General features: G+C 34.2%; 1 protein-coding gene across 1 annotated transcript in view; it reads right to left on the reverse strand.

Annotated features, from left to right (window-relative positions):
• LOC119638662 (peptidyl-prolyl cis-trans isomerase 11-like) overlaps positions 1 to 10,836 on the reverse strand; it is a 28,464-nt gene extending 17,628 nt beyond the window's left edge. The window contains exons 1-2 of the mRNA XM_038035585.1: positions 10,582 to 10,836; positions 10,423 to 10,524 (exon numbers count right to left, since the gene is read on the reverse strand). Of these exons, the coding sequence (XP_037891513.1) occupies positions 10,423 to 10,524; positions 10,582 to 10,665 (186 nt within the window). The 5' untranslated portion in view covers positions 10,666 to 10,836. The remainder of the gene's footprint in view (positions 1 to 10,422; positions 10,525 to 10,581) is intronic.
• Positions 10,837 to 12,545: the final 1,709 nt, after the last annotated feature.

Below are 12,545 nucleotides of genomic sequence, written 5' to 3' on the forward strand. Positions count from 1 at the left end.
AAAAAAAAAAAAAAAGCATGTACACAATTAGCATAGAGCCACACCCACAACCAATACAGGACCAAATTGCAAGTGAACCCCTAAGCCATCGCAAACATGCATAAGCTTGGCAACCGATAATTGTTAACAACAAATTAATTTTCGACTCATAATGACAAAATCTAAGGTTAAATCAGTTTAAGTACGACATAGGTAAATCGCGCTTGTTGAGATGTTGACATGTCAACTTAACCCTCCCTCCACTCTGCTTACATGTCATTACAATTAAATAAAGTTTTTAAAATTCTACAATGGAACATTAAGGGACTTATTAATAATTTTGATGAACTCCGTACACTCATAAGTGATTTTAATCGCTTCAAGAAACCCATTGTAGAAGTTCTTTTAATCCTATTCCACCCAAATCATATACTGGATACTTCACGAATGCTGATCAAAACTCATATTTCAAACAAGGAGCAGGTACTTTTACAAAATCAAGTATACCTCACAAACGCATAAATTTAAGCTCAAATATACAAGCCGTAGCGATATAAATAATGTTAAATATAAAATTTACAGTGCTTTCGCTTTATATTCCATCTTCGCAATCGTTTTCTCAGCAAGAACTCTACAGTTTATTCTCCGTACTTTCCCCCCCATTAATTATATGCGGCGATTTCAACAGCTGGAATACCATCTGGGGCTCAACAGTGAACAACACTCGCGGTACTGTTTTAGAAAAGGCCTTTTTTCAAAGCAACCTTTGCGTTTTAAATGATGGAAAACCAACGCACTTTGTCATGAAACTCTTTTTCTTTCCTCGCCGCTGAGGATTTAAATTTTTTTTTTTTTTTTAGACAAAGAAAAAAATATAAAAAAAATTCACAATAAAAGGAAACGTCGCGTCGGTTGTCCAGCGTCCGTCTGTCCACCGTAAGTCCGTCTGTAACCGTCTGGAGTCTTCCCTACCGTGCCATCATATGCACACCCCTTTTGCGTAGCCACAGCGGTGGCAGCGCTCGCTTAGCCACGCATTGGGAAAAACACAAAAAAAATTAAACAGACTAAACTAACTTACTGTACAGGCGTCGGTGCAGTGTCGGCCGCGGTAACTGCTACATCGGCAATCCCTGTTCCTCTTTCCAATAAGCCTTTCCCACCTTTCACAGCAAAGTTTTACAATCGTAGAATCTCCGTACAAGTAGTTGAATTAGGTGACAAAGCCCCTTTTTTCCTTTGAGATGGCTCAATGGTAGTAATCAACGCACAATATGTATATAAGTATTTTATTCTTTTATTTCACAGCAAAGTTTTACAATCGTAGAATTTCTGTACAAGTAATTGAATTCGGTGACAAAGTTTTTGTTTTTGTGATGCTAAATGGTAGTAACCATCGCCCAATATGTATACAAATATTTTTTTTATTTTTCTTCTTTCGTTTCAACAGCACGCATACAAAAAGCAATTCCCTTTTTTTTTATGTTATACATATGGGTTATATGGGTTATATGTTCTTTTACACCATTTAGACACCAATATGTTTCTACGAACGTCAATGATACTTAAAAAAATAATACATTCATACACAAGTGCGATGCGCTTTGCTTGATACCTTCAACTAGCACAGATTATTGATTCTTCTTTTCCTTTTGTTGGTTTTAAGTTTAGAAAGAATGGCTTTTGGTATCAAATCGTTTAAATTTTATATCCGATATATTTAATCGACCACAATTTTTGCTAATTTTATAAAAGTATCGTTTAACTCACTTCCTTTTTTTTCCAATTTTTAAATTATTAAAAGCATGTTTCTTTCTATATCATTTTTGTTGTTACCACTTAAACACACGACAATAAAAGGTAAGCACCATGTGAAATGTTAACAGAACTGTCCTCTTGATTATTCTTCTTCCTCGTTTTAGGAACAAAAAAAAGGCTGTTATAGAATTTTCCTTTATATTCCTCCTTTTTTTTTTTTTTTTTTTTTAAGTTATTAAAAGCATATTTCTTTCTATATCATTTTGTTGTTACCACTTAAACACCCAACAATAAAAGGTAAGCACCATGTGAAATGTTAACAGAACTGCTGTAAATAACAAGAACCGCACTCAGTGAGAGCCTGCCTAAGACTAAACTCAACTTGGAACTATCCCCTCTGACTTCAATTTTTGAAACGCAGACAGACGTCTCCTTTTTACTCCATTTCCCTCTTCTTCTTCCTGTTGCTCTCTCTATAACGGCTTGCCGCTACTCTCACAAGAGCAAGCATAGATCCCGCAAAATCATACGATTTTGCCTATGCTTGCAAGAGCAAAAGGAAAAAAAAGGAGTACCGCAAAATTATACGATTTTGCCTGTACTTGCAAAAGCAAGCAAAGGTACCGCAAAATCATACGATTTTTGCCTGTACTTGTAAGTAAGGAGATCAGAAAAGAACAAAATAAACACATATACCGCAAGATCATGCGATTTATTAGCGGTACCACAAAATCGCATGATTTTGTCTAACGGCATGCCGTTATTCCGCCGCTTGCGGTTGATACAGACCGACAGACACCCTACCCGAGGTTTGTTCGCGGCCGTTACAACTTCTCAACTCATCATACTTTTTCACATATTGATTTAACATGTTGCTCTCCATCACTTCTTCCTTTGGTGTCCTGGTCTATTTCTGATGATCTACATAATAGTGATCACTTTCCAATCATAATCGATCTTAAACTTTCAACGTCCTCTACTACTCCAGCAAAACAGGCCAAATTCCTCCTAGATAAAGCGGATTGGATCAATTACTCCAAACAGGTGGAGTCCTTTTTGGAACTCAAAGCCATTTAACGGAAACTGCAACCATGATGCTGCTATTATATCTAAAGCGATTCGCACGGCGCATCTTTCTATTCCTCAATCCAACACCTCTTTTAAACGAGCTAGGGTTCCATGGTGGGACAACGGTGGAATTACGGTAATCAAAGGCACTTTCGAACTTTTCTCGAGACGAATTCACAGAAATACATCAATGAAAGTTGTCTGGAACAAAATCAACAGACTTAATGGGACTTCAAACCTGAACCAAATTTCTGCCATCTGCACTCCCAATGGAACTTTAACTGACGCAGATGAGATTTCTAATTACTTTGGAAAAGTGTGGTGCGAATACTCCTCTTACAGCAACTTCTCCAGTGCTTTCATTGAAAATAAAAGGACTCCAATATCTCCTTCAAATAATATCGATACATGTGCCATGTTCCTGGAAAATTGCGTATCTACCTCAGAACTTGGAAGTTGCCTCTCCAATTTGAAGGGGAAGACACCTGGTCTAGACCGCATCTCATACCAAATGATCAGTGCTATGTCTAAGTCTAGTAAAAAGAAATTACTGGACCTATATAATACGGTATTTATGACTGGCCATATACCCTACATGTGGAAACTGGCAACAGTTGTTCCAATTCCAAAGTCAAAAAATGTCTCCATCGCGTCTGATTATCGCCCAATTTCTCTTTTATCTTGCCTCTCTAAGGTTTTAGAGAAGATTATGGCATCTAGATTATCTTGGTTTCTTGAATCCAAGAACCTGATAACAAAACAACAAGTTGGTTTCAAGCGGGGTAGAGGATGCATCGACGCTCTGTTACATATTGATTATTTCACAAGCAAAGCAATTTCCGAACGAAATCACGTAACAATTCTCTCAATTGATTTCGAAAAAGCATTTGACAGAGTTGGTCTTCATGTTATCTTAAGACTCTTGAAATCATGGAATGTTGGACCCAAATTCTTCAACTACATCAAAACATTCATGTCGCATCGGCGGTTCAAAGTTAGAATCAACAATCATCTTTCTGATTCCTTTCCACTAAAGAATGGCATTCCGCAAGGATCTCCTCTCTCTGTCACGCTTTTCCAGATTGCTTTCAACGAAATTAGCAAATTTCTTTGCCGTGAACCAAGAGTGGAACATTGTCTCTACGCGGACGATGTATACATTTTTACAAAAGAAAAAGACAGCACGAAAGCAATCAACATCCTCGAATCTATTGCATGTGAGATGCGCATTTGTCGAAAACAAATGTGCGATGCAGGAAACCTACTGACGCATATTAACGACTTACCAGTACTAAATGTGCAGACGCTCCATGTGCGCGGGCTCACGTTTTCAAACAATTATCCTTGCAAACCACACTGCCTTCTGTTAAAAAACTCCCTTTTAACAAGGGTAAATTTCATACAGTACGTTGCTTGGAGAAGCCATGCGCATATTAACACTATCGCTTATCTTACCACTTACTGCTTGTGTTAAGCAAGATTGACTATGCTTTGATAATTTATGGCAATAGCTGCAAATCTAATATCAACATACTTAAACCGGTCTATCACCAAGCCGTTAGAGCAAGTTGTTATGCTTTTTGGACGACGCCCATAAATAATATTACAATTGAAACTGGTCTCCCAACCTTAGAAAATAGACTGTATGAGTTAAAAGCTAAAATAGTCCCTAAGCTTCTTAATTCAAACAAATCCATTCTCGGTGATGACGTAAGAAAGATTATTATTGCGAAGAAAATTCCAAAGTCACCATCTGCAATTGACCATTGTTTGTGCATCGCAAAGGAATTGAACATTCCCTTAAAAATTTCCCGCTCTTTTGGTGTTAAACCTCCCTGGATTTTGAAAGACTGCTCTTTTGACATCTCACTGTCTATGCACAAGAAAGAAGATACTCCAAATTACGTCTTCAGGAATCTAATAGCTGAGAAAACCCAAGTATTGGACAATACTGGTTGGAATCTTTTGTACACAGACGGCTCAAAAATCTCCTGGTCTGCTTCCTGCTTGTGCGGTGGTAGATGCTACAGGATGGGTTCTTCTCAACCACACATTTCACGAAAGCACTTCAACTTTCATAACCGAAGCCAGAGCTATCCTTCACGCTGCGAACCTTGCCCATAAAAACAAACTCAAAACCGTCATTGTTACTGACTGTTTGTCTGTATTACAAGCTACCCGGAACCCTTCGACTTCGAGATGGAGCACCATCAACAAATTAAGGAATATAATTACTACACCCGACGGAAAAATTAAAATGTTATGGGTACCAAGTCACATCGGTTTACTGGGAAATGAGCAGGCTGATCGAGCGGCAAAGTATGCTGCTTCTGCTACTCTAATTATGGATGATAATAATAATAATATATCGCAACACTTTTTTTCAATTTTTCAATTTATTTGTTAATTCAAATATTCATGAATTTTTTCAAGTGTTACCAAATTTATTAGGCGATATGAAACCAATAAATCTTGATAAAAACTTCTGACAACTAAGTGCAGAACTTTTCTTAGCAGAACTTTTGCAAGGCCCAGTAAAAAGCATCAGAGACCCTACAAAGTGCATATATTTTTGATTAGCATCAAATTCTAATTCAATTTAAATATGCCTATCTGTCCGCTAGTTTAGTTTTTGCTATAAGCACTCGCCTGGCCGCGAAAGTAAAGCTATTGACTTCAAATTTTCAAAAAAACATTGAAAGTTCTTATATACTGGTTGCTTTTTAAAAAGGTTAAAATCTATCGAAGGACAAATCTACAGTACTATATAAAGTGAGAAAACCTCTTTTTTTCAAACGGACTAAAAAAATTTTATATTGATCATTACTCATACACTATAATAGATAAATGTACAAAAATTTCAGATTTTTTATGGGCAATATTGGAGTGCCTTTACAAAAATTTAAAAAATTGAGCACGCCTATCCAATATTGTAGTGTATGTAAAACGACACGGTTCAGTAAAATTTGGAAATTATTTGTAAGTAACAAACATTGCACTCGGCCGTGGTAAGATATACAAATCGATAAAGTACATTAATGTAACTGTAATTAAATATAATTATATTCACAAAATAGTAGATGGAGTTTCTGTGATCAAAAATTGAATTAAAATGTTTTTTTTTTGAATTGCATTCATAAAATAATTGAATGAATAAAATATAAATCGTTCGATTGAGGATATCCTAAAACCTGGTGAAGTGCCTCGCATTGCTTTCCGATGCCAATTGATGTGATCTGGTGGTTCCTTGTGTTTTATAAATTCTTTCACATGTTTTCTTTCGGAATAAGCTAGTGCCTTGATACCTATATTTGCAGATATTTGCAATTATGTAGATAGAAACTCGCTGCTTTTAGTTATAATGTGGTTTTATTAGGCTTAAGCTTCAACAAAAGAAATTTTTAATAATATATTCTTAGTAAGTTTAAATTGCTACTTTTGGTAAGACGTTTGTTTAGTTGAATTTGAGTGTTAATTTCCAGTTTTAATTATTCGTTTTTGCTTAGGTTTAATTTGTGACTTCCAATAAATTGTTTTCACTTGAGGTTGCTTTTTAATGTGAAGTTTTCATGCTTTACTTCATTCTTGCCGTTTAATGTTTAAAATTTAAAAAAAAATGTATGCGAAATCGTTACATTCATTCAACTAACTTTTAAAAATTTATTTACTTAAGTTAACTTTCTGCAAGTTACTATGTGAGCTTCAGGATGAGATAGAAAAAGGAAATCGGAATCCCCTATGCGAATCTTTTTGTCAGGAGTAGAGACAAACCCGACCAACCGTGCGCTCGTATAGGCGTACGTGAAAATTTTTCAAGAGCTTGATGCTTTATCTGCTTCACGAAAGTTGGAACAGGTTAAAAGTCAGTAACGCCTGCGATCAAACAATATCTTCTTTTGTTTCTTGGTGTTAATGTGTTAAAAAACCTTTATCTGAATAATATATCTAAAAGTAAACGTGAAGTGAACTTCTTTTATTAATTGTTTGCCATATTTTATAAAGTCACATAGTTCATAAATCGTCACGAAGGATTTAAAATTAAGAAAGTTAAATTCAGTGCAGACCCAATCTTTTATATCTATCGCCATTATCCTACAAAAGACAAAAGAAACAAAATTTTAATGCTCTATAATATAATATTTCTTCCATTTTCAAAATAAAGCTTTTGTCATATAGGCATGTTGGCGCTCTAGGCGAAAAGTTTAGGTCAATTCCAAATTCTTTTGCAAATTTGTAGGCAATATCTTCACTTTCACTAATGGGCAAAGTTGCGCAAACAGGCAAATGGATCGACGCGCAAGCAGACATGTTTAAGTGTATTTCAAATTTGAAACTGACCAGGAATTGGTATATGTTATGGGATTTGTCTTGTTTCTGCGCGTAATAAAGGTATTGAAAGACACAACTAAAGCATGATACGCTATAATATTGAGTAGGCGCGGTCAATTTGTTCCGCTTTTGTGCACGAAGCATCGCCCATAGAATATTGCTTAAAATTTTGAACAGTTATTTGCTATAATTTATGAGTGACGAGCAAAAAACCAATTTTTCATTACGTTTGGAAAACAGAGATGTGTTCAGTTTACGTGATTGCCTTGAGCGTGTCCTTCGAACGATTTGGCCTCTTGTCAATAACAATCTGTATGCAAGAACTTCCAATGCGTCTGCCAAATTTGAATTCGATAGCTTCATGTTTGCGGCCAGGAGAATGTTTATAACAGACATTGCGCAGACGGGCAAACGGACAGACGGAAATGCGTAGATCTGTTTAAGATTTGATCGAGAATGTACACACTTTGTGAAGTATGTGGTGCTTCTCTCTGGACGTTGCAAACGTTTTGTTAAGACGAATGTACCCCTTATCCTTCAGTGATGGGTATAAAAAACTTATTTAAATACGTCGGTAGAAAGGAAAGAAAAACAATCGAAAATTGCACAAAAAAAGCAAATCGTAAAATTCACACACAGAAATATGTCAAAACATTCAAGTTTTTAAGCGACACGACTATAAAAGATATGTAGGCTGCATTATTTATTAAGACAGGAATTTCGCTTAAATTAAAAAAGGGAAAAGTGTCCATCCTCACAAAGAAGAATTTTGCAGAGATTATGATAAGCCCCTTTCGTGGTATAAGTTTCGTCAGTCCGTCTACTCATATAAGGATGAGTTCGTGCTATTCTTTTGGGCGCAATTGCATGTCCGTCAGACAAAAGTGCTCTGACTGAACAAAAATGTTTTGCTACAAATGTGACGGTATTAGATATAATCCAAGTTCTTTCTGGTGCAAGCCTGTCTGCATTGTTAAATGCCAAAAATAAACGTTTGACTTAAAACAACATTTCAAATGAATGGTGACGTATAAAAATTATTCCTACTTCAAAGACCGGAAAGAATCTTCGTGAGATCGTTAATTGCAGATCTCGAATCTTATGAAGTTTACAGATTCCATGGCAAAGGAAAAACTCACGCTTCTTCTCTATACTCATATCGGTTCTTGTGCCAGTTAAGATGATTGCCTTCAAGACGTCAGAACATATATTTTTCAATGTGCTATATTGTTTGCATGGATGTATTGGTTTCTACGAAAACTTTTAAAGATGCAATAGAAAACCGTACCACTAAAGCTTTTTTTTAATGAGTCAACGGCAGAGCCCTTCGCGGTAGAGCATTACTAAATTTATGACTTGCTGTGCCATATGACATAAAAAAAAATCAAAATAAAAATAAAAAAATAACTATATAGTAAATCTTATAAGGCGTTCATATTGTAATGAATGTTGGTAGCATTGTGGAGACGTTATAGGAAGATTCCCTATTTTTTCTCATGGGTGACTTCGGCATTGGTGTGGAATAAGTTTCTAAACTGTACGGGTGCTTCCGCCAAGTCTAACAACTCCTTTTAGTGTCAATGCAGAGATCGGCTAGAAGTTGTCCCTAGCTAAGTAATTAGGCGGATAGAACGTCTTTTTGATGTAGCGAATGAAACGCTTTGTTGAATTATTGATCCATAACAGTTGACTTTATTTAATTTTGGCATGGCTATTTGCACTTAAATTTTACAATTTTATTGCTAGCGTAAGCATAAAATTGTGGCAGATTAATTTAATCAGGGTGGTATTTCATTGCGAAATGCAATTCTCAGCTAGTGTGACATAATTCTTCTTTTTCTTTTTGCAAATGAATCATGCTGATTTTGCATAATTCTCTCACACTTCAAATTGGACGCATAATCACGACATGCGATCACGTTACAATATGGTGTGACTTAGCACACGAATTAAGTCCGTCTCTGAGGCCCGTTGTTTATACTGTTCGCTGGTTTTGCTTTATTCTTTGTCCGTTAGTCCGTATTTGTATACGGAGAAAAAAATTATATGTGAATCCGTACACGTCCAACGAGTAACTGAAATAACTAAAGAGTTGTTGGCTAAATATGTCATACACAACTAGAGAGATTATTCATTTAAGTTCATATTCACTATATAAACACATATCACTATATAAACAGCGGCAATGAATCTAAAAATTTTTATGTGTGCAGTTTTGTGTATACCTACATACAATCATGTGAGGATATAACATATATCTATGCATATATATATATATATATATATATGCATCCTTTTATTGTATTCGTACACTACTCAAAGCAATTAAGAATAAAATATATAGAATAATGGCTCATTCAGTGCATGTGGAACGTAGCATACATGAAATGTTTAGGGACACTTTGTCCGTGATAACGCAGTGCCTACTAGTGTAGAGGCCTCTAGTAGTCCACGAAGTAGTCCATTCGCGCCGCCCAATAGCCTGCTTGAACTTCGAATTTCACAACTTGAGAGAGTAATTAAATGAGCGAACTTCGAATTTCGCAACTCGAGAGAATAAGTTCTTAGTTTACAAAGGTTAAGACTAGCTCTGCTTACACTCAATACGTTATTTTATATCGTTATTCTTTTACTCTTAAACAATCTACTTTTAATGCTCTTTAGATTAAATTACTTATATAAAAAGAAACGAGTAGCAATTCCGCGTCCACTCTTTACCTTAGTTTTAGTTTAGGTAAATTTTTGGTATTCCTGGACTTTTATCCATAGCCGTTTCATTCGGTAGATAAAGATTTTCTGACGAAATATTGTCAGTGCCACAATCCGATGTAATATATAATCTTTTTTATATAAATGTATCAAAAATATAAATTCATCTCCCCTTGTACGTCTCCTGAATAGTTTTGTACAATTTTTATAGGCGTGGCATTCGATTTTACCCTATTTTCAAAAAAAAATGAATATTCTCTTTCCATATATATTCAAACAAATGGTTTGGTTGAAATGTAATATATAATCTTTTTTATATAAATGTATCAAAAATATAAATTCATGTCCCCTTGTACGTCTCCTGAATAGTTTTGTACAATCATCAAATAAAATGAAAAATGCAGAAAATATAGACTATTCGTTAAAAGTTAGAAATTATTAATATAAGTTATATGTATATTGTGTTATTTTATATATTTTTTTTTTAATATGATTTGAAATACTGCTATTATGTATTATATTATAGAAAATGTGAAATAAAAGATATAAACACGAATTCCTTCTTATTCCGAGCGGCACTGCACCATCAGGTTGACATTCTCCAGTACAAAATTGTCGAAAGTTTTCTGCGGTTTTTGGCACTGTATCAGCAAATAATTCAAATATCATACGACCAATTTCCTAAAAACAATGTATTTTTCCATTAAGCAACTAGTGCTTGTAATTAGAAAGGCTTACCGTAGTACCAACGGATATATCAAAAAATACGACTGGATTGTTAACATTACGAAGTTGTGATTGGATTTGATTCCAGGTAGGCATGTTTAGGCTTTAGTTGTCATTCAATATTTTATTACTAGTTACTACCTTTTCGCGGCATATTGGCAGAGTATACGTAGTTTGAAAATTTATGCGTAGGGCCTAAACACAATGAGGTTTGCGTTTTTAGGGATGGAATTCAACTTGCTTAAATTTTTACGAGGCTTGGTGGCAAGTAGGAAATCATCAAATAAAATGAAAAATGCAGAAAATATAGACTGTTCGTTAAAAGTTAGAAATTATTGATATAAGTTATATGTATGTTGTGTTATGTTATATATTTTTTTTTTAATATGATTTGAAATACTGCTATTATGTATTATTTTATAGAAAATGTGAAATAAAAGAAATAAACACGAATTCCTTCATATTTTTTATTTTCTATTTAAAAATTACTTTTTAATACGTTCGCATTGCATTGTACAGGTTGTCTTTTAGTATAATTCGCAAATAAAATGGGATATTTGTTGGAATATGTGAGGAGATATTACATATAATTGCATATACATATTTTTGCATTTTTAAAAAACGTGAACTAGCACGCGAGTAACGAGTGTTCAAAGTAATTTGTCAATTTTTTTTTAACTTTTACGTAAATTAAATGTACCAGCATAGTAATTTTTTCAAGCTATACAAATTTGCTGGATGTTGCACTTTATTTGGTTACCGGAAAAAAAAATGTACGTTTACATAGTTGTCAAAAACGTATCTAAAAAAACCGGTTCTTCTTAAAAGAATGATTGCGAAAAGAATAATACAAATATATTTACTCTCGACTTAAGTTTTCAATTTTTCTTTTCATTTCCATCAAATTAAGTTTAAGAATCGTTTTAGTCACGTAGTGTCCCACCCGTAAGTAAGAGTTGTGCGATATTTATGTCATAGGATACTTAGGCATGGGATGCTATTGCGTATTTGCGTAGCTGTTGCGTTCCTAGCGATGCGGTATACGTTAGGTGAAAAATTAAGGCAAAGATAACAAATTAACGAACACTTATTTTTATTATTATTATTTTTCTTAATTATCTCTTTCTTTCAAGAATGAAAACCATTTCCAAAGGGTTACTTAATTCGATGCATGCATATAATGATTAAATGTTGTGGCTGATGTCTTTTTTCGAAGTCTTCATTCATCTCATAATTCTACAGGTCTGCAGAATTACAGCACATTATACTTGGTAGTAAAGTTTTAGATTTAGCCCCGAATCTTCTAGCTCTTCTTTTAAGGCTCTTCATATAATGTCTAGAGATTACATTATTATTGGTACAGTTTTTAACCTTTCAACATTTTATTGCCGCTCGGTCTTATCAGCAGTATGTATTTATGTATTTTTTCTAAGTCCCTTGCCGCACTGATATATTTATTTTTTTTTTTTTTCAAATATTTGAGAAAATTAGTGTTTCACACCTTAGTATCCTTTTTGTTTATAATATTAATATTAACAACAAGTATATTTTATTTTTATCAATTAAGTGTTTAAGTGCCACTTTGGGTTAATGGTTTTTCCATTTAGATTTACTTTGTTGTCTTTTGAATTTATTCCCAACTTGGTGTGTTTTTACTCAAACCACATAAGGAAACGTATGAAAGTATTATTATTTTTAATAATTATAAATTTTTTTTATTAACAATAATACGTAGATTTTAGTTAAACAATTATTTCTAAGTGTTCATTGTGTGTTAATTGTTTTTTTCTTTCTCAGCACCACATGTATTATGCGCACAGGCTCTCAGTATCAACAACTCTTAAAAATTCTACATACTGCTGCTATGCCCGCTCTGTATGCAAAAAAATAATGTTCCGTATATGCTTTCCGATAAATTTCTTCCGCAATAGGCTCGAGCAGTTCGAATTGATGTAGCAATTCTCTCAATCAAATAT

The sequence above is a fragment of the Glossina fuscipes genome, unplaced genomic scaffold, assembly GCF_014805625.2.
Source record: "Glossina fuscipes isolate IAEA_lab_2018 unplaced genomic scaffold, Yale_Gfus_2 106, whole genome shotgun sequence".
NCBI classification, from domain to species: Eukaryota; Metazoa; Arthropoda; class Insecta; order Diptera; family Glossinidae; genus Glossina; species Glossina fuscipes.